The sequence below is a fragment of the Channa argus genome, chromosome 15, assembly GCF_033026475.1.
Source record: "Channa argus isolate prfri chromosome 15, Channa argus male v1.0, whole genome shotgun sequence".
Classification (NCBI taxonomy): domain Eukaryota; kingdom Metazoa; phylum Chordata; class Actinopteri; order Anabantiformes; family Channidae; genus Channa; species Channa argus.
In genome coordinates, this window is record NC_090211.1 from 4,352,508 (window position 1) to 4,375,920 (window position 23,413).

The window sequence follows — 23,413 nt, forward strand, 5'->3', positions numbered from 1 at the left end:
GACTATATTCACACATGCAGTGTAATTACAAGGAGAAAAACAAATGTATTTACTGAAAATGTACATATGACTTAAGATCACTGGAACTTTTAGCTTTTAAAAATACATTTCTGAAATGGTCTAAGGTGTGAAGGCCCCGCAACAGCACTTTCAACTGGTTTTCTCAGCTCATTTCTACAAGATACATAAAGTTGTGTACCTATAACTCCAGATAACTGACTTTAATTGAGAGGTTATTTTCTGAACCTAATCATATTTTTAACATTGCCCAAACAGATACTAACACCAACAATGAATTGCCTTGACTCACTTTTAGTGTCTGTCAATCAGCAACCTGGATTAGCTTGTCTGTGTTAGTCCTCTGTTGTTGTCCAAAACTGTTTAGAAACCAATAAGCCAGATGTTTCCTCATTTCAAAATGCTTGGTCATTTGTGGACAACAGCGAGTCTACACCACAGATGATAATGTGATCTCAGTGCTTTTTCTAGTTTCCTCATAGACATTTGAAATATGACAAGATGCCCCAGAAAAGGTATCTCTATTTATACCAAACTCTTCTTGGATAAATGTGTTCAGTTACTGTCCACCACTGGAAATATTCATGCATCACTGTGACCTCTTTAAAGTCAACAATTTCACAAAAATAAAGTCTGCCAACACAAAACGATGACATACTCAAAAAGTCACTTATTAAAACCAAATTCTTCAATGAGAGGAAATGATTCAGGGCAACTTGTAAGTACACTTCAAGCTGTTCACGCATTCACTCCTCTGTAACAACTCCCGCTTTCATTTTAACTGTCCTTCCTGCTCTCGGCCCGATGTTTCTGTGAACAGGATGTGTACTTCTGCTGGTAGTAGTGATGTATTTCCCCTCATGATGCAATACCCATGTTGGGTTGGCCTCTTGCCACAAAGTGCTGACAGCAGAAGGCAACAATGCATGGAGGACTTATACAACTGTAGGTGTGGACAGGAGCAGCCACTAGTGTCTTCTCTGCAGTGTAACAGGTCTTTATGATCAGGGTATCTGCTCTAGTTCTACGTCCCAACCTCATAAAACTTACATTAAATCCAGTAGAAATACAGTCTTAAGTTGGTTTAGCTTTTATTTCTAAGAAAACTCATTCTGGCCATACATTTACTCCAGTACTGTACTTAACAAATTGTGTATTTTCGCAACTTAAACATGTGGTCCACTAGATTTCAGAGGGATATTGTAATTTTTAATTGTGTAATTGTACACGTTCATAAAACCTTGTATTTAACATCATATTCAGCATTTAACACTTTATATTGTTATAATTAGTTGCATGCAGCTTCAAGCTTATATTAATGTACTTGTTAACAACAACTCCTGTGCACACCCGTAAACGGAGGCTCCTGTATAAACAGACAGTAAATGATTTTATAGTATAACACAACTGTAAAATGAAAACATTTCATTGTAGGAGAAAAACGCCTAAAATTGGTGTTAATAAACATCATTAATTAAATAACATTATATCTGCTAACAACAACATTAGTGTGTTATAAATCATTCGAATTTAAGGAGTACATGTATGTGAATGTTCCTTCGATGTATATATCTATTTTCTTCTAGATATAAAACTAGATAAAAAACCCACAGGAATATTTTGGTTCAGATGATGTAATCTAATTCCCTCTTAAACTTTCCTTTTAAGACCTATATTGTGTGTTTCATTGGAAAGTGTTTGCTGTCACCATTGTGAATCACTGTTTGGAAAAATCATCCGGTGCAATGGATAGTTTATTGATTACTATTGTTTTCAATAATAATAATAATAATAACAACAATAATATGGGAACTGGCTGGAAACTCAAAGAAAAAAGAAATGTTGCAGTTCTGGACTTTGCAGATTTACAAAAACAGCACAGAGATGTCTATCTCCCCCTACAGGCGGATCTGTTATTTGTCCAGAGGCTCAGAGTTGCTCTCTGCTGCAACTGAAGAAATGGAACCCTGAGATGCGCAGCCCAGAGCCGACACGGGCCAGTCCTGACCAGAGATGCTGGAGACTGTACACAAAGGAGAGAAAAGGAGGTGACACTCTTGTTATTGATAGAAACAAACAAGTATCGCCTTGTGTCACAAAACGATAAAAAAAGGTACTGTAAGCACAGTTACCTGCGTGTCTTACTCACCTGAGCGGCTGAGCTGGGCACTCTTGGCACTGTGGGATTGATGAACTAAAGCATTATGTCCCATCTCTGGAGAAGCAGGAGGTTTGTGTGATGGGGAGCTCCTAGATTTGTCTTTAGTCTTGCACAAGCCTGCAGTGACAATGTTTCCAGTCATCAGAAACATCAACAACTCCAACTTACTCTAACGTTTTTCACTCCCAGCCAAAACATACTGGTACATTTCTTCTCATAAGTCATACAGTCTCAACAGGTGCAAAATCATATCTTTGTATTTCACATAAAATTTCCAGGCAGAGTTTTGAGTCTTGTTCAATGCAGAAAGGTCACAACTATAATGCTGCTGCCAACAGGTACTTATAAGGAAAAAACTACAAAGGGAAAAGACCATTTTCAAATACGAAGAGACCAAGTCTCTTCATATTTGTTATAATTCACAGTCAGTGTTATATGTTTCAGAACCTCTACTGTATATTTTATGTGCAGCTAGAAAGCTAGAGAACTGTAAAATACAACATTATAGTCGGATGACAGCCATCACATCTTTTTTGGTAAATAATGAACTAGTTAATGATTCAGAAGCAAACACAACATAGGTTTGAAGATAAACATTTACCATCTTTGGTAGAGATTGTAGGTAGTTTAGTTTCTGTACTTCTGATGGGTGGGGGGTTTAGACGACCTTTGTAAATATGTCCATCGAGTCCAAGGATGTCAACCTCCTCTGACTGACCAATCAACACCCACACACACACACACACGCACACAGTTAATGGGCTGAAAAAAGCTTTTCACAAACCAGGAAAGACGTAAAAGTAGCAGTACCACATTATGTTTTTAAATAAGAGTAGAAATGTATGTATATAAGTATCAAGAGAAATTACATTTTTAATGATGACATTAAAACCACTTCTTCTTATAATGCACTCCAGTAAGACTCCACTACCCACTTTGACCTCAATAATAAGCACAGAAAGGTGATCATTCTATTATCACCTTCATGCATATAGGCTGGTCAGGCCCCACAATATCTTTCTCATTTATTAAATAATCCTAAACCAGCCAGACCTTTGAGATCTTTAAATCACCTTCTGTACAAAGCCCCTAGGTAAAAATGCAAACACTGTTTGTGTCCAGGCCTTTGCAACGGCAGCTTTGGTTTCTTATGTGACGTGTTATATTTCTTTACACCTTAAAATCAGCCTTTTTATCATATTACTTAACTGGTGCTTTGTGTTATCGTTTTTATCTGTTAAATGGTATTTAAACAGTACTTATATCTGTTTGGTGCAGCCTCTTGTTATTTTACATGTGTTTACATGTGTAAACTTCCATACTTCCAATAAACTAAACCCTGCCATTTTAAGAATTTTCCAGGAACAAAATGGAGCCTTTAAGAAACCCTGCTCCTCCAGATTTTCTAGGATGACTAATAAGAAAGTAAAGAACCCTCTCCAAAACCTCCAACAAATACTTGTGTAGGAAGACTGAGATTCTATAAATGAAATTTGTTCTTTCATCTCCAGATAGAGACTATTTGATCTTTCTGGATTCATGTCTTTGGTGTCATCAGTCTGACACCTGCTATGATTTATTACACCTCTAAAATATGAATAAATTCTAATTAGCTCAACCTGAACGATGCCGTCCACCTCAGGCTGGCTGTGGTGCTTTATAAACTGCAGGCCCGTGCGTCGCTGACTGGGTGAAGCAATCGTGTGACTCCCACCGCAGCTTCGTGAGACAACCAGGTGACTGTAGTCTGTCAGCTCAGCAATGCGCTCGCTGTTTGGTCAGAGAGAAACATTAACAACTGAAAACAGAGGAAGAGTGTGTCATGGCACTGTATTACGATCTGTATTATGATATTTCAGTGAGGAGTCAGTTACAGCTTCTCTTTGGGGTCGCAGAGACTATACGAAAACCTATTGGAATGCAATATATTTTCATCTTCTGTCAAACAAATGTGAACCTATCCTTCAATAATACAGGACAGGGCAAAGAACGGGAGGAGTCCTGGTTTCTGCCCTGTCCTGGCTCTGACTCACTGCTGGACCCCTGGCTGGTTCTGTTTCAATTTTTCCTTTGTGATGCCTTGGCTGCCGGTCTTTTCGCAGTGTTTTAGTGGCTTCTGCATGCTCTCTGGCTGCCTGTAAATCACAGCATGGCTCTTCTGAAGATGTTCCCTTATCCTGCCAGAGTTAGCTGCTTCAAAGTGGTTGCGGTTGGTCCCTGGTCTTAGGCTGAGATGGCATAATCAACTTTACAATATGCAGTATATACAGTAAAAAAACCAAGACCTGCTTTAGGTGTTTGCAGGCTGAGACTAGCTTAAAGGTGACTGTAACACTACCTTTTCCTGTGGATTATGTATTTGGACTGTAAATATAATTTCATTAGCTTTTAAAGCTCTTGCTGGTGAAAAGAGAACACAGTAGATAATATAAAAAAGATAAACTCACCTTCTGTAATGCTGTCGAAACTGCTCCAGAGCGTAAACAGTAAACGGTCTGATGGACTTGTGAGAGGGAAATCCAGGACTGGAGGGAAGTGTCACTAAATGCCTTTTATTTCCCCAAACATACACAAAAACATACAAGAATAGAGGACTTTAGAGATAAGCTTAGTGCTGTCTGGGTACATAAAGTTAATTTATTTACATATCTGAGAAATAACCTAAAAACACAACCAAAGAAATAAAAAATCATAGGTCCTTATGCAAATATTTTTTTAAATGTACAAGTGAAACTTTTAACATTGTGGTAGATGATTAGTTGTTAGACTTGACTCACGGTCCGGGGGTGTGTTTCATAACAGGTCGGTCACAGGACAAGCAGTTAAACCTTTCCATAAGTTTTCTGGAAGAAAAAACAAAACACAAAGAAACATCAGAATCTGGTTCCTGATTTTCAGAGCATGAACAACTGTTGGTAGACATTTGATAGAAACAGCAGGACTCGGTGCCTCATAAGTATCAGCCACATATGAAAATGTTATAACATATTAAGTGAAAAACAATCTCTCTTATTATAGCAAAGTCACATTCAAAGAGTGTTCAGGGTGATGACCACCACATAAAGACAAGCTTGTGTCTGATTTTGTGCCTGTTGCTGTAATGGCACCTAATACATTTTCCAACATATAATTAGTATGACAAAATCCAACAAAATTCTTTTTGCAGTTTTAGTTGTTTTGACCAGAACAGTCCTTATTTAACCCTAACTAGTGACTTCTCATGTCAGATTATGTTGGACGTAACAGGATTAAAAACGTACACCTCTTAGTGACTGTTCACACTTACTTTCGGAGGCCAGCAGCGTCCTCGTGCTCTGGAGCTCCCTGAGCCTGCAGATTCTTGTGGATATTCTTCCAGCGATCTTCCAGCTGCTTTTTCAAAGAGTCCAACTCAATCCTGTTCAACTATAGTGAGATCAGAAGTCAAATACCATGTGGTTTATCAAAGAATGACCTGTTGCCCGGATGTTATAGTTAGAAAATCAAGAGGTGAATAAGGTGGAAAAGCGTAAATGGTAACATCACCACATACCTTACACTCCATCTCAGTGGAGAGCTTGTCGATGACTTTGTGCCAGTCCTGCTCCTGTCCGATCACTTTGTTCAACAGCTCATGGAACATGGTGTTCAGCTGCTCTGTGGCAGAGTCAAACTGCAGGCGGCTCACTTTGGTTTCCAACGCAGATTTATCTGCTTTCTTCGGGTGTGGAGAGATAACAAGTTCAAGATCAGCTGAACACAAGAACACAGAGCAAGACTAAAAAATGTGACACAAGGGACAGAGACAATGAACATGCTGGTATTATTAAATGAAACCTTAGGGGGCAGCGCTTAAGAGCCAATTGATCTTAAGATGCTTAACATGCTTATCAAAAACATGATCGTGCTTTCCATCAACAACATATTAGTTCTTTGCTGTATAGCAAATCTTTTTTGCACAAGTCTGTATAGACCAGTGTGGCCCTTCCCTCTTGTAGCGAGAGTATCTGACCTGTAGTAAGTTCAAATGAAGACATTTACTGTGAGAGAAGTTTTCCTACAAATGCAAAAGGCCTGTTTATGGTGACCAAATGCTGCATTCGCACCTCTGCAGACCTTCAGTCTGCACTGTCTTTAGACCAGAGCTTCATCAGGAAGCTGTCCCAGCAGGGAACACATAGGAGATGAGTAGTTTCAGAGACTTGCTAATTAGATTCCTGACCACTGTGTATTCACCTGTATGTATGTTCTGTAAGGTTAATTTGCACTGAGTCAGTCCTTTGTCCTTTTGTATGAATTCAGCTACTGAGCTGAGTGTGTAAAGACACAATCTGATTTGGCCCACTCATGAGTGTAGTTCTGTTCTAATGCATGTTTCTGAATTAAATTGATTAAATTCACCGTAACCATTCACTTGTGAGTTGCCTTTTGCCTCCTAAGTTGCGCTACAGTTTTTGAAGTGACACTTACAATTTCACTTTCCACCATCTGCTTGTCAGCCTTCTTCTCTTCCAGCTCCTCCATCGTCTTGTACAGTTCCTGTGCAAAACAATTCAACGGAAGTTTAAGCAACAGTTATCAAGGGAAAAAACAGAAAATAATAATTCTGGTAGACAAAGTTGAGATATTCCTCAGATATGCCGCTATATAATTCTTCAAAAGCCAATGCATATTTTATTTCTTAAGGTCTTAAATTTAGATGTTGCTTCCTTTGAACAGGTCAAGAGCCAAGAAAATTGAGAACCACAGATGTTGTTTAATGTTTGTTGGGTTGACGGGTCAATAGTAATTGTTTGGTCATATTCACAGTATCAGTATTATTATTATTACACAAAATATCTGAAACCCCATGAAACAAGAGTGGACTAACTGATTATCTTAACCAGTTTTAAACTGTCAAGTTTAGTTGTACATCTGTACATTGATATGTATGTAAATAAAGAGACAAAGAGCAACATGAATAGTTGAAGATTGTTTGCTTGTCTACCTCTATGTGGGTCTGTTTCTGTCTGTTGTCCTCATGCAGACACCTGGTGGTTTCGTGGAGTTTTTCACACTCAGCTTGAAGCTGCAGAATCGCCTCCTGCACATTGTTTACCAGCTCCGCATTCTGACTCATAAACACACAGACATAGATACATTATAAACAGAACACAAACATGAAAAAAATGAATAGAGACATAATTCAGCCATGCTGTTAAAAAACCTGATTAGAATTCATGAAAGATAGCATTTGTCTAATTTCCCTTGTCTGACCGACTAATTCAAATCTGAAGTGAAACTTAAGCTACTCACTTATAACCTTTGCAGAGAAAGAGAGTTTGATTTAATAAGCCACATTTCTATCGATCCACAGAATCCAAATCTAATCTTTACCGTTAAGTTTATTCATTTGGCAGATGTTTTTGTCCAAAATAGCATAGAGATACACACAATCCAAGCAGCAGCCGGCCACTCAGTTTATTTTCCCTCTGACACAAGAGCTATATGTTTAAGTAACATGCTGGTGCAAGCAACTTTGTGAGAAACGTAGCCTATAACATTTAAATTATCACATTTCTGCTTTAGTGCCTTTATTTGTTGACTTAAAACTGAATTTTCCGTCTTTGACATGGACTATAAGTGTATGACAAACAAAAATTCTTTCATCACTACAGCCAGTACTGTGATTTTTTTTATATTACCACTGCTGTTAGCTCTATTTGAATGATGGTCACATTAAAAAAAAAATATGATCTCTTAGGCAGATCAGAATATATTAAGGAAAACTATAATTTAAGTCAATTTCCTGTAAAGTTTAAATTGGTCTGGATTTTTTGTGACCAAGTTGTTGTTTTTTTTCTAGAGCATATGAAGGGTTCCCTGAACTGGCTCTGTGTGAAAGTGAGTGAGCACTGAACCTCTTTAATCTATTTCAAAAACATGTTTCTTTATTTGTAGCTCATTCTTTCTGTATGTCTATATTTCTTTAGAGATTTTCATTTTAGAATAGCTACTGCATCACCATTTGCTTCCACAGTGATTCCACACATATACAATTATTTGCTAAAGTTATTATGAACTGCACTGTGAATGGGACCTTCTGAATCTCTATTGTTTATGTTTGGAGGCATCACCTCACTCTTCCCCAACAATCTCATATGTAAATTAATAATACTAATTTCTGCAAAAATGTGTTTAGATAGAGTATATACTAATGGTCAAAGTGCTGAGAAAAAAAAAAAGATATTCAAACTTCTGCTACATTTTAATGACATAATATGATAAAAGATGAAAAAATATATAGAAGCTATAGTTTTATCCATCCATAGAAATAGATGGATAGAACCTTGCTGTGCTTTGCATCACTACCAGTGCAGAAAAGTGGAGGGAATTAGCTCTGACTCAACACACTTCTGCATCATGTCAACCACCATGTCTCCCTGTACTCATTTCCCTTGCCTCTCCTTTCTTCGCTGCCTCGGCACTGCCTCCTGTCTGCTGCTGGAGAAGGTTGTTCACTGTGTCCTGCAGCAGCTCATAAGACTGGAACAGAGAGCTGAGCTTCCTGCCAATGTTTACTGTACGTGTGATGAAAGATGACCTCTCATTATTTTCACCAAGGCCCTGGCTATCACTCTCATCCTGCTCATCGTCGTCCTTGAAGCTGCTGGACAGCTCAGAGGTCAAAGACAGCATCATGTCCTCTAACATGCCTCGTAGATCATCCAGCTGAGTTTAGAGGGCAGGTAGACAGCACAGAGCTTAAATCAGACTCATACTTTAAACTGGGCTATTACCATGGTATGATGGTAAAGTGTAAAATATGAATAAGTATTAAGATTTAAGAAGCTTATATAAGTTTGAACTATTCCTGCCAGTACACATTGAACAATGACATATTTACACCTGCAGGTCTTATATTAAAGTTGCACTATACTGAATCTGTTCTTTTCCAAAATTTCCCTGATACTGTGTTTCACTTCGACATTGTACTGGCAGTACTTAAAACACTACACTAACTCTCCCTCACTAACGTGTCTGCCTTTCTGACCTGATCTTGAAGGTGTTGGTCTGTCATTCCCTTCTCAGATGAAGCCTGTATAGCCTTATGCTGCTTCACATCCTCCTTCAGTTTTTGCAGAGATTTCCTGAACATGAAAGTACAAACTGACACCTGAACTGATCTAAGCCTCGACTAAGGCATAAAACTAAATTTAACAGAATGTCATTATGAACGTAGAAAAAAAAGTGTTGGAAAACTGAGTATTCAACTAATGCTCACACTTATCTAACTAAACAAATAAAATAATTTTTTCCATTCCAGATAATATTTCTACATAACAAAATGTCAAACAACTAACAAAGTGCCCCTGGTACTGTTGGAACAGGAAGACCAATCCATTTGTTCTTGCCATTTGAGATGAACATGAAGTGAATTTCAGCTTTCGATGGTATTTACACCCAGATGAAATAAACAACATAGGCAGCACCGTTTGTGTCAGATAACCCAAAGTAAATTAAAGGTATCCCTCCCTAAAGATCCTTCTCCCTGTGTGTTGCCCCCTTTCTTTACCTGTGGTGTAATTTTTGCTGTTCGAGCTCATGAAATTGTCGGCTGTCTGAATCCCTGTCCTCTGAAGCCCCTTCAGAAGTGCTTTCTCTTTCTGGACTTGTTGGGTTGATAAACACGTCTAACAAATTGTAGAGCTTTTGGACATGCACATGATACCATCAGAACCTTTCTAGAACATACAGTATGGGAAACTGAGGACTACATCTTAGTACTGATTGTAGATTAAGTGTAAGAAAGTAGGACAAACCTTTTTTCTCTCTGTTTTGTTTGTCTCACTCACCTTTTCGGAGTCACTCTTCAGATTGTCTATTAAAGCTCTCTGCTGATTCAGTTGACCCATCAGCTTGTTGGAGACATCCTGTGAAACTACACAACACTTGATATATTAGGTAATTAGTACAAGTGGCATGATTTCCCAAAAAGACAAAACAACCCCTACTCCGTTCATATTTGTACTTCACTTAACACCAAATGTTGCAGTTTCTGTATACTTTATATCCTGAGCACTAGAATCATCTATTTACCACCACTTGGTAGCTGATCTGAATGAATAAGGGAAATGCCGGACTGTTGCAGAAACAACTAGGATAGTAATATTATTGCATAATAAAGGTACTGTAGACTTTGCACATTTTTGGAAAGATTTATCTTACCAGCAAAGGCTCTGATGTTATCAATGTGTATTCATAAAATGAACATTTATTATCAGATGATCCCTTTTAACTGAGACTTTTTTCAAAACATTTGAGGTACTGCTATATGAGTAAAGATGTTCCAATTAGTAAATACATATTTTCCTTCTTTGTATCTTTATCTTGCATCATTGCCAGGGAGCGGAGATAAAAACTAAATAAACAGACTTAAAAATAAAAAAAAGAGAGACAAAAATTTAGTTGCTTGGCCACATTGACCAGAGGTATGTTTGGAGGAGTAAAGGTGACAAATGTATCCCCTAAGAAGACTAAATTTACTCATAGCATCATTCTCTGGGTTTGTTCTGCTGCCAGTAGACCTGGTGCATTACACAGAATTTATCAGCATAAGCTCAAACTATAAGCTAGAGGGTTAAACTTGGACAGACTTGGCTGTTCCAACAAGACAGGACTTAAAATGCACATCGAAGTTGGAAAAGATAAATCAGGCTTTTCGCAAAGTTTTGACCCCAACTTTATTAAAATTATATGGACCAAGTTTAAATCTTGAGTTTGTGCCACAAAACCAACTAATTTAATTGAGCTCCATTAGGTCCGGAGTGGTCATATATCACACCAGATTTTTGTCAAAAGTTTGATGATAGCGACTTAAAGCTTTTGCTAAAAGTGAAACTTGCTAAGGATTTTGGGAGTAGGTGTATTTTTGACCCTGTATTGTATAATTTTGACGTGTGGTGTCAGAAAACCCCAAAACGAATTACGCCCTGTTCACCAGATTGTTGGTTTCTAGGCTGGGTTCTGTCTATTAAAGATGTAGATTGTATAATCATTCTGCTTCAGCAACAAAACAGTTAAACAAAATATTTTAAAGCACAATACTGTCATGGCAAAATTGAGCCAACGTGTCACAAATATGTCCTAGCTTAATATTGCCGTGACATACTTGACATACTAATTTTGTTAGAAACCTTTCGATTATCTATAAAAGCATTGCTCATAATAAGAAGCTTACTGCAGTAATAGGTTTCTAGGCCTTGGAGTAACAGTAAAAACTTTTACGTCAATGACAGGACAGGAAATATCAAAAGAAATATATAGTAGTTACCTGTTTTAGTGATGAGCTCTCTAAGGTGAGTCAACTGAGGCTGGTCCACCTTTCCTTCCTCCACTGCTGCCAAACGAGCATCTAGCTTGTTTACGCTCTCCTTAATTTTTCCAATGTTCCTCAAAGTCTCCACTGAACTGCCGGACTCCCGAGAAGGGGGCATGGCAGCACCCGTCACGTCTGATTTAAGAGGAGTCTGCTGAGGTGACATGGCTGAAGAGGGCTCTGTGCCTGGTTTGGTGTCCATTGCTTCCTGGAGAGTGGAGCTCTCTGTAGAAGTGACCTGTGAGGAGAAATTCTGTCCTGACTGTCTCCTAAACAGGGTGGGATATAAACAATAAAGTGTAATTCACGAATGACTCCTAAAGTCACCTTTGGATCTTACCTTCTGAAGACTTTCAGTTTTGCTGACTAGGACTGACTGCATGATGTCCCAGGTCACATACTGACTCAGCTCCTCTGGGCCTGGATACTTCTGAAAGGTGTCCTTCAGAGATTTCTGCCACAGAGGGAAAAGGTGACAGAGATGAGAATGTATTGATTATTGTAGGTGACAAGCTCAGTGCAACCAAAAAAGCATGAACAGTGCGGAGTAAAGGTGACATACTGTATGTTATGTTCAATTTTTGCCTTCACACACTCACCACTGTTTCTTCCAAGGCGTCCACACGGTGGAAGCACTTCTTCATGCTGGTGACCATCTTTTCTTGCTCACCAACTAACTGGACACAAGAAAAAGGGAAAACACTAGTGCAATGAGGGAATTTCCACTGGGGCTTCACTGTATCACTACAGACTTTTATAACACTCGCTAATGTCAAATAACAAATAATATCAAAGAATATTTACTTTCTAAGCAGAAGCTGCTGCAAAATGAATGTATGAACAATTCATTCAACAGGATGCAGTTTCCTTAGAGGAAGCTCTGATTCCTCAACACATCACCATGTTATGTTTCACAGTGAAATGCAGTGATTATCAACTAACTTGTGGAATAGTTTGCTAATTTATAATTTGGTCTATAAATATAGAAAATGATGAAAATACCCACAGAAAGTTTAACCTAAAGATATTCACTCTGCTATTGCATCAGTATATTAAATTATGACGCCATTAGACAGTCAGTAATCAGCTCTCTGACCAGTTTTACCTTCTGTTGGTGGTCCTTAATCTCATCCTTCAGACTGTCTTTGTGGGTCAGGGTTAGAAGCTCCTGTATGAGCTTCATGGCCTGTAATGACAATAAACATGGATTTAAAGCTCAAACTCCAATAAAATCAATTTGCTATAAGAATTTTAAGCTTGCTCAGCAGTTTTAGATTTAAAAAGAATAAAGAAAATGTAAGAAATGAGACAAATCAAGCTGTTACACTCTTTTTACATATGCTGTTTATTCTTTAACCAAGTTATTTGAAGTTCCTGTGGGAGAATCAGTGCTTGTTTGCAGAGTAAATGGTTAAATCTGATGTGTTCTTTCTAAATTAGGAACATATTGTACATGTGTGTGTGTGCGTGTGAGCATGTGTGTTCCTGCATCTGTGTTGCTCACAAACCAACAGTAAAACAAAGGAAATTCCTTAGCTGTATGAGAGGTGGTATTTAACTTGTGTCATTGTGCCTGGAGATAAAAAGATTCGTGGTGACCCCGCGTAGCTTTACAGTTTTCAGGAACCCAGATTGTTAACAAGTGCAGTCACACTTGGCTATGTTACAGTTTGTGAAACTTGTGAACACATTTACGTCAAACTCTGCTTTAGCAAACACAGCGGCTAAATTAACAATATTTTGCTTATTGTTCTAGATAAACCTGCAATTCATTAAAGTTCCTATTTGTGCCACCCATTTTACAGGCCTAACCGTTAGCAGCTGGACATTGAATCTGAAATAAAATAACTGATGCTACATTAAAGGGTCAAGTCACAGTTTTAAGTAAGTTTACAATACATCTATATACATAAAAGAACAGTGTTTGTGAGATAAAGCCCATTTAACACACTGTTTTCAAACTTTCAGGATTCAAAAGTGATTAAACACATTATTTCACATTACTTCATTGTCATAAATAAAGGGCAACTTCATCCATTTTCAAATTTCTTCATATGGCTCTATATTGGGGAGTACATGTTTATTCATGATATTAAAATATCTCTTTCCTTCAAGCGGACAAACTGATGACAACATCCAGAAGATTTTTCACTTCTCGTTATGTCATCTGGGTGCACACACCACAGAGGTTTTAATATTAGTCGAGCTGCTCCTCAAACCCATCTAATTGTAATGGACACTACATCCATATTTTTTAAACTGAGTGGTCTGAAGTACAGAGCATGAAAAAAAAAGGTATAACTATATCATTCTGAACATTTTCTTTACGTGATATCTGTCAATTAATTGACTCTTTCCAAGGAATTCAAACTGACAGAGAAGCAATCTGCAATTATTTTGAAATCCAATTAAACATTTCAGTCACAAATAAGAATTTACTGCTTTTTGGATGATGTGATAATAAACTCTTCTTTGGGTTTTAATCTTCTGGGTGGACAAACCAACCTATGTAAAGAATATTGTCATGAGCTCAGTTTTGTCATTTTATAGACCCAACTATAAACTAATTAACTGAGAAAATAGTCACCAGATTACTAGTGAATTGTTAATTTAATCACACACTTCAGAGCACAGGAGGTTTACAGCAATTCTTTTGGCATTCACTTACTGATTGTTCACATTGGCCCACAACACATAACATACTGTTCACATCCAAAGCAATTCTCTGATTGTATAATATATTAATATGTGTCTCACCAGTGTTGCTGCTACGTTAGTAAAATATGTTTATATATTTTTTCTACCGTTGGATAAATCAAACAATTAGCTACATTGAGAGAATCTAGTAGACAATTATGAAACTCTGGGCTCACTTATCTTCAAATTTAAAAAGTATTTCATAACAGTAAAGGTATTTTTCTTTAATTATTAAAGTGATTTGTAACTAATTTACCTTGGACAAGCCATCCTCACAGGCCTGGACGCGGGAGAAGAGTCTCCACTGTTCGTCGCTTGCGGTGGCAGTGGAGGGAGTCTGAGATGAAGGGGAGGGTCTGGGCTCATGCAGCTCATTGTCTGGTTCTGGATACTTCTGAAAGGTGTCCTTCAGAGATTTCTGCCACAGAGGGAAAAGGTGACAGAGATGAGAATGTATTGATTATTGTAGGTGACAAGCTCAGTGCAACCAAAAAAGCACGAACAGTGCAGAGTAAAGGTGACATACTGTATGTTATGTTCAATTTTTGCCTTCACACACTCACCACTGTTTCTTCCAAGGCGTCCACACGGTGGAGGCACTTCTCCACACTTGAGACCATATCTTCTTGCTCACCAACTAACTGGACAGAAGAGAAAGGGAAAATACTAGTGCAATGAGGGAATTTCCAATGGGGCTTCACTGTATCACTGCAGACTTTTATAACACTCGCTAATGTCAAATAACAAATAATATCAAAGAATATTTACTTTCTAAGCAGAAGCTGCTGCAAAATGAATGTACGAACAATTTACTCAACAGGATGCAGTTTCCTTAGAGGAAGCTCTGATTCCTCAACACATCAGCTTGTCATGTTTCACAGTGAAATGCAGTGATTTTTTTCCTTTATTAACTGACTTGTGGAATAGTTTGCTAATTTATAATTTGGTCTATAAATACGGAAAATGGTGAAAATACCCACAGAAAGTTTAACCTAAAGATATTCACTCTGCTATTGCATCAGTATATTAAATTATGACACCATTAGACAGTCAGTAATCAGCTCTCTGACCAGTTTTACCTTCTGTTGGTGGTCCTTAATCTCATCCTTCAGACTGTCTTTGTGGGTCAGGGTTAGTAGCTCCTGTATGAGGTTCATGGCCTGTAATGACAATAAACATAGATTTAGAGCTCAAACTCCAATAAAATGACTTTGCTATAAGAATGTTAAGCTTGCTCAGCAGTTTAAATTAAAAATGCCTCCAGAATCTGACTCATAGCTTTATCCCCCATTAGAAGCAAACAGCATCTCAACAGAAGCTGACAAAAAGAAGAAAGACAATGTAAGAAATGAGACAAATCAAGCTGTTACACTCTTTTTACATATGCTGTTTATTCTTTAACCAAGTTATTTGAAGTTCCTGTGGGACAATCAGTGCTTGTTTGCAGAGTAAATGGTTAAATCTGATGTGTTCTTTCTAAATTAGGAACATATTGTACATGTGTGTTTGTGCATCTGTGTTGCTCACAAACCAACAGTAAAACAAAGGAAATTCCTTAGCTGTATGAGAGGTGGTATTTAACTTGTGTCAATGTGCCTGGAGATAAAAAGATGCGTGGTGACCCCTCGTAGCACAGACAAGAATTTGCTGCTTTTTGGATGATGTGATAATAAACTCTTCTTTGGGTTTTAAACTTCTGGGTGGACAAACCAAGCTATGTAAAGACTATTGTTATGAGCAAAATATTGTACAGTTTTGTTATTTTATAGACCCAATTGTAAACTGTATAACTGATGAAACAATCACCAGATTACTAGTGAATTGTTAATTTAATCACACACTTGAAAGCACAGGAGGTTTACAGCAATTCTTTTTCCATTCACTTACTGATTGTTCACATTGGCCCATAATAAATTAATATGGGCTCACTTATCTTCAAATTTAAAAAGTGTTTCATAACAATAAAGGTATTTTTCTATAATTATTGAAGTTATTTGTAACTAATTTACCTTGGACAAGCCATCCTCACAGGCCTGGACGCGGGAGAAAAATCTCCACTGTTCGTCGCTTGCGGTGGCAGTGGAGGGAGTCTGAGATGAAGGGGAGGGTCTGGGCTCATGCAGCTCAGTGTCTGGTTCTGGATACTTCTGAAAGGTGTCCTTCAGAGATTTCTGCCACAGAGGGAAAAGGTGACAGAGATGAGAATGTATTGATTACTGTAGGTAACAAGCTCAGTGCAACCAAAAAAGCACGAACAGTGCAGAGTAAAGGTGACATACTGTATGTTATGTTCAATTTTTGCCTTCACACACTCACCACTATTTCTTCCAAGGCGTCCACACGGTGGAAGCACTTCTCCACACTGGTGACCATCTCTTCTTGCTCACCAACAAACTGGATAAAAGGGACAGAGAAAACACTAGTGCAATGAGGCAATTTCCACTGGGGCTCCACTGTATCACTGCAGACTTTTAAAACACTCGCTAATTTCAAATAACAAATAATATCAAAGAATATTTACTTTTTAAGAAGAAGCTGCTGCAAAATAAATGTACGAACAATTCACTCAACAGGATGCAGTTTCCTTAGAGGAAGCTCTGATTCCTCAACACATCACCATGTTATGTTTCACAGTGAAGTGCATTGATTTTTTTTTCCTTTATTAACTAACTTGTGAAATAGTTTGCTAATTTATTATTTGGTCTATAAATACGGAAAATGGTGAAAATACCAACAGAAGGTTTAACCTTTAGTCACACTGCTTTTGCATAAGAAAAATATGAGAAGAAAACACAACTAAAAATCTAAGTCTAGGGAATGTTTCGCATTTGTGCTTGAGAATAAGTGAAAATGTATTTTCAATCAACCATGAATCTGATTCATTAAACTCTTTAGCTCTAATGGAAACGAATATCAAAGTAGATTTAGAGATTGTCGACTAATTTTTCAATAAAAACAAACTTTTCCATTCTATTATGTCATAAATACTTTTAGCAGTATATTAAATTATGACACCATTAGACAGTCAGTAATCAGCTCTCTGACCAGTTTTACCTTCTGTTGGTGGTCCTTAATCTCATCCTTCAGACTGTCTTTGTGGGTCAGGGTTAGAAGCTCCTGTATGAGCTTCATGGCCTGTAATGACAATAAACATGGATTTAAAGCTCAAACTCCAATAAAATCAATTTGCTATAAGAATCTTAAGCTTGCTCAGCAGTTTTAGATTTAAAAAGAATAAAGAAAATGTAAGAAATGAGACAAATCAAGCTGTTACACTCTTTTTACATATGCTGTTTATTCTTTAACCAAGTTATTTGAAGTTCCTGTGGGACAATCAGTGCTTGTTTCCAGAGTAAATGGTTAAATCTGATGTGTTCTTTCTAAATTAGGAACATATTGTACGTGTGTGTGTGTGCGTGTGAGCATGTGTGTTTGTGCATCTGTGTTGCTCACAAACCAACAGTAAAACAAAGGAAATTCCTTAGCTGTATGAGAGGTGGTATTTAACTTGTGTCAATGTGCCTGGAGATAAAAAGATGCGTGGTGACCCCTCGTAGCACAGACAAGAATTTGCTGCTTTTTAGATGATGTGATAATAAACTCTTCTTTGGGTTTTAAACTTCTGGGTGGACAAACCAAGCTATGTAAAGAATATTGTTATGAGCCCAGTTTTGTCATTTTATAGACCCAACTATAAACTAATTAACTGAGAAAATAGTCACCAGATTACTAGTGAATTGTTAATTTAATCACACACTTCAGAGCACAGGAGGTTTACAGCAATTCTTTTGGCATTCACTTACTGATTGTTCACATTGGCCCACTACACATAACATACTGTTCACATACAAAGCAATTCTCTGATTGTATAATATATTAATATGTGTCTCACCAGTGTTGCTGCTACGTTAGTAAAATATGTTTATATATTTTTTCTACCGTTGGATAAATCAAACAATTAGCTACATTGAGAGAATCTAGTAGACAATTATGAAACTCTGGGCTCACTTATCTTTAAATTTAAAAAGTATTTCATAACAGTAAAGGTATTGTTCTTTAATTATTAAAGTTATTTGTAACTACTTTACTTTGGACAAGCCATCCTCACAGGCCTGGACGCGGGAGAAGAATCTCCCCTGTTCATCCTTTGCAGTGGCAGTGGAGGGAGTCTGAGATGAAGGGGAGGGTCTGGGCTCATGCAGCTCAGTGTGTGGTTCTGGATACTTCTGTAAGGTGTCCTTCAGAGATTTCTGCCACAGAGGGAAAAGGTGACAGAGATGAGAATGTATTGATTATTGTAGGTGACAAGCTCAGTGCAACCAAAAAAGCATGAACAGTGCGGAGTAAAGGTGACATACTGTATGTTATGTTCAATTTTTGCCTTCACACACTCACCACTGTTTCTTCCAAGGCGTCCACACGGTGGAAGCACTTCTTCATGCTGGTGACCATCTTTTCTTGCTCACCAACTAACTGGACACAAGAGAGAGGGAAAACACTAGTGCAATGAGGGAATTTCCACTGGGGCTCCACTGTATCACTGCAGACTTTTATAACACTCGCTAATGTCAAACAACATATAATATCAAAGAATATTTACTTTCTAAGCAGAAGCTGCTGCAAAATGAATGTACGAACAATTCATTCAACAGGATGCAGTTTCCTCTGATTCCTCCATGTTATGTTTCACAGTGAAAAGCAGTGATTATTTTTTTCTATTATTAACTAACTTTTGGAATAGTTTGCTAATTTATAATTTGGTCTATAAATACAGAAAATGATGAAAATACCCACAGAAAGTTTAACCTAAAGATATTCACTCTGCTATTGCATCAGTATATTAAATTATGACGCCATTAGACAGTCAGTAATAAGCTCTCTGACCAGTTTTACCTTCTGTTGGTGGTCCTTAATCTCATCCGTCAGACTGTCTTTTGGGGTTGAGGTTTGGAGCTCCTGTATGAGCTTCATGGCCTGTAATGACAATAAACATAGATTTAGAGCTCAAACTCCAATAAAATGATTTTGATTTAGGAACTTTAAGCTTACTCAGCTTACTTATTTTTGGTTTTTAAACTTCCGAGAGGACAAACCAAGCTATGTAGAGAATATTGTTATGAGCATTATCCACAGTTTTGTCATCTTATAGACCCAACTATGAACTGATTAATTGAGAAAATAATCACCAGATTACTAATGAACTGTTAATTTAATTTGCAGGAGGTGTACAGAAATTGTTTTGGCATTCACTTATTGACATCCGCAATGCACTCCTACCCCTCCATAGGCATAAATATTATTCATAGGAGTTATTAAAAATACTAAAACTTCCCTCTATCAGCTAAGCTGATCGTTTTTGTGACTGAAATGCTTAATTGTTTAGTCTGTAAGATTACAGAAAATATAAAAATAAAATGTCAAAGTTGCTTTGAGAACTATAGGTGCATTTGTTGCCCAAAGACCTAAACCCCAATGATGTTTAATTTACTTCATAAAATCCATTCAACCTCCTACATCCACACTAAAAACAAACCCCTTGCTCTTTAGCTTGTTGCCTAGATTTTCACCAAATTTGTCCCCACATATATTTTGACATAACAGTTGGTAAAAGAAAGCTATAATCCCTTTAGCTAATTCTGTTTCAGGATGCTGCTGTACATGGTGGCTTGTGACTAAACTCCATAGATAGAAAAGGGCCATTCGTTGCACTAGCTCTTTTTTTAGTACCAGTCAAAAAGTAATTTTCTGTAAAATCAAAGAAAATGTTTCCAAGCTATTTTGCTGACTCACAAACCAGAAAACCTGCCTCCTGGACAGGTGTAATAATTCAGAAACAGAGGTAGCCTTATGCTTTATCTTTGTAAAACTTTAAGCTGTTGCCTCATTAGGAATAGTCAGCCATTAACTCAATATGATCATTGAACAAGAAATGTCAGTCAGTTGTTCACACGGAGTCGGATTGGGCACCACATGGGGGGTTCCACAGCCCGTCAGACTTTCCAGTAAAAACAATTCCTCTGACAGGTTAATGGGTACACTCTGGCATCTGGTATGACATGTGGCATATACTGCAGTTATGAGGCAGACAAGGGCTGAGTGACTGCCTTTAGAAGAGAGACGGCAGTGGATGAGAGCACGGCGGATCACCTCATCATGGTCAAGTCAGCAGATACACCAGTTGGCCTGAATTATGCCCAGAAAGGACATGAATCATTCAGACATGCTTTTGAAAGAAAGCGCATCACCTGTACCTGCCTGATGTCCTGAAGGCTATTCATCCCCTAACAACCAGAGTCATCTCTGCAGGGGACTAATTACCCCTATCACACAGACAGAGGGAGATAAAGAATATTAGAGAGGGAAGAGGATAGGATCAGGAGCAAGATAGGAAAATCTGACACAGAAATGCTTTCATTTTAAAATGAAAGATGAAAGTTTGAATAATGCTAATCGTGGAATCCTCTGATTGCCTTTTGGAAGCAGCCTGACAGAAACCTGAACAGACACTCACAGAGGTCATTTGAGATGTCAGGGTGTGACTATATCCTATTGTGCTCCGCTCTGTCATCAACAGCTTAATGCTATGCTGACATGTTCACTGTGGCATGCCAGAGAAGAAGAAGAGTACCTACTGCTCATTCAATTCAGGCTAATAAAATATCATTTATTCTCACCCACTTTGAACCTGCATGAAGTTATAAGGAATAATAATGGAGTGACTCATAATAGGGAAACTATGGCAAACCCAGAAGGATTAAATTATTTGTTTAGAGCTGGGCATGAGATTAAATGTACTATATGTGTGGTATAAAAAAGACCATGATGTAAAAAATGTCCATAACGGTTTTGTTTGGCCAACCAACAGCCAAATAACTAAAAACACATAATTTGCCAAAAGAAAAAGATAAGACAAGTGAATAATGAAAACATTTATTTGGTATAAAATTTTAATTTCGAAAATAAGTTAAATGTTGCTGTCAAATAACTGCACAATTATTATAATAACAATATTTCCCCATAAACTAAAATGGAGTACAACTATAAAGCAACATCTATTTTCCATTTTCTGCTAAGTTAAATGTTCAAAAAGTTTATCTTTATTTTCTGCTATATTCATTTGACAACTCTACTAACTTTCTTATTATTATACATATTTACTTTTATGTTTTACATATTTAGACTTCTAACTCGAGACTACAGGAGGTTTACAGGAATTGTTTTGGCGTTAACTTATTGATGGTTCAAATTGGCCAATTTACACATAACATACTGTTCACATCCAAAGCAATTTTCTGATTGTATAATATATTAATATGTGTCTCATGAGTGTTGCTGCTACATTAGTAAATTATTTTTATATATATTTTCTACTTTAGAGAATCTAGACAATTATAAAACTCTGAACTCACTTATGGTTAAATGTAAAAAGTGTTTCACAACAGTAAAAGTATTTTTATAATTATTGAAATGATTTGTAACCAATTCACCTTGGACACGCCATCCTCGCAAGCCTGGACGCGGGAGATGACTCTCCACTGTTCCTCGCCCGCGATGTCGGCGGAGGGAGTCTGAGATGAAGAGGAGGGTCTGGACTCTTGCAGCTCAGTGACTGGCTCAGCCTTCGGCTCCACATCAGCCTTCTGTTTCTCGTCCGTGTGCTCGGGCTGTTTCGCTTCGGTCACATCCACCAGATAAGCAAGGTGCCTGTCGCCCGGAGATTCCTTCCACTCGGTCTTTATCTCCCGGATGTCCAGCTGCCTCAGTACGGCGAGGAGCAGCGCGTGGAGTGCGTTGAAGTTGACGACCCCCCGCTGAGGCTTTCCTATAGCCAAGTTTAACAGGTCATACAAGCAGATGCTTTCCTCCGACATGTTTGTTGTTGTTGGTTGGTTTGTATGACAGGACAACAGTTAGTGCTGTAAAGTTAAGCTAACGTTAGCTAACTTGTCAAAGTTTAAATCTCACCCCGCCACCGCTTTCTAATTCCGCTCGTGACAACCCCTGTCTTAATTCCCAGGGACAGTACACTATACAAAATCACGTTTCTCTTGCGTTAGTAATGGTGTCCCACATCCCCCCAGCACCGGTAATCTGGTGTTATTGTCACGGCTGTGACTTTGATCTGTGTTGCCCTGGTGATCTTCACTATCTCTCCTCCCCGCTCCCATTCCCCTCATTCTCTCTCCTCTGCTCCGCCCACCTGATGCCTCCCCTTCATATGCCCCATCTCACTCGTTATACAATAAAACTATATATACTGCCTTTACATTCCGCTCCTTCCTTCCTGCATTGTTTTCTGGCCCTTTAAAACTGAACGTGAACCCGCTCAAAAGAAAAACCGTAACCTCAACTGCGTCAATGCACCCGCACTTATCGGAAACACAGACACACGAACAGCACACAAGTATTGTTAGATCGCAATACATGCCCTGTGAAGTCTGTAATAAACGATTTATTAATGTTGTTAGTTTAAAAAAAACATAGTTTAACTCTATTTTTAGTTTAACAAAACAGACTACAACTAGAAATATTGTACTATAAAATAATAACAAGGATTATTCCTATAAATACCATAATATCAATGTTATAAATGTGAACATCACGTGATGAACTCAGCTTGTGAAAAGCAGTTTAAAACATTAGATTGGCTTTACATCATTCCAGGAGCTAGGCATGGAATAAACATATATTTATCTGAAATTTGGATTATCTATCAAGCAGTTTGGTCCCATGTCTAAAGGCTTTGGGACCGTCAGGTCTGAGGTACTCGAGCAGGTGTGAAAACCACTTAGAATTAGATTATGAATCCCTGGATAAAGGATCCCATTAGTTCAATCAGTGGCTGCGAATTATTTTGTTATTTTGTTTGAGGCATTTTCTTCATATTTAAAGGACAGTTTCATCAAATCTGGGGCATGTGCTGGATCCACTTCACACTCTGAAACAACCTATACTCATTCACAGGCTATGGGTTCTCTAAGAGTGGGATGGGTAAAAACACTCAAATTATGCTGTTGGCTTTAGTTTAGTTTAGTTATTATGTGACTGAAACTATTTTAAATAAATATGTTGCATGTTATGCCGAAAATATAATGTCGAAGATATAAATTATTAAAACGTGTCAGTAAGCCTCTTTTATTACGGTTTAGACCGGATGTAGTATGTAGCATATATACGCACTTGACGCAACTTAGTCCATT

The 23,413-nt window shown here is 37.8% G+C and overlaps 1 protein-coding gene across 1 annotated transcript; it reads right to left on the reverse strand.

Moving 5' to 3' along the window:
- Positions 1–510: 510 nt before the first annotated feature.
- On the reverse strand, positions 511–22,381 carry LOC137100366 (uncharacterized). Its single transcript, XM_067478173.1, has 25 exons — positions 21,701–22,381; positions 19,107–19,187; positions 18,609–18,686; positions 18,302–18,463; positions 17,268–17,348; positions 16,530–16,607; positions 16,223–16,384; positions 15,293–15,373; positions 14,777–14,854; positions 14,470–14,631; positions 12,622–12,702; positions 12,116–12,193; positions 11,857–11,970; positions 11,472–11,754; positions 9,994–10,079; positions 7,146–7,268; positions 6,629–6,697; positions 5,712–5,876; positions 5,466–5,584; positions 4,957–5,022; positions 4,627–4,728; positions 3,799–3,949; positions 2,781–2,892; positions 2,168–2,296; positions 511–2,041 (listed from the first exon to the last, which is right to left on the reverse strand). The coding sequence occupies exons 1-25, from the start codon at positions 22,082–22,084 to the stop codon at positions 1,932–1,934; spliced, it is 3,135 nt and encodes a 1,044-aa protein (XP_067334274.1). The 5' UTR covers positions 22,085–22,381; the 3' UTR covers positions 511–1,931.
- Between the last annotated feature and the right edge of the window lie 1,032 nt (positions 22,382–23,413).

Bases quoted from the DNA above. Each gene is read 5' to 3' on its own strand.
- LOC137100366 (XM_067478173.1), bottom strand. From the start codon at position 22,084: ATGTCGGAGGAAAGCATCTGCTTGTATGACCTGTTAAACTTGGCTATA. The intron at 2,893-3,798 runs GTTGAGCTAATT...TTGATTGGTCAG, and splicing joins AGGTGGACGGCATCGTTCAG to TCAGAGGAGGTTGACATCCT. The intron at 2,297-2,780 runs GTAAATGTTTAT...TTGTCACTGCAG, and splicing joins TACAATCTCTACCAAAGATG to GCTTGTGCAAGACTAAAGAC.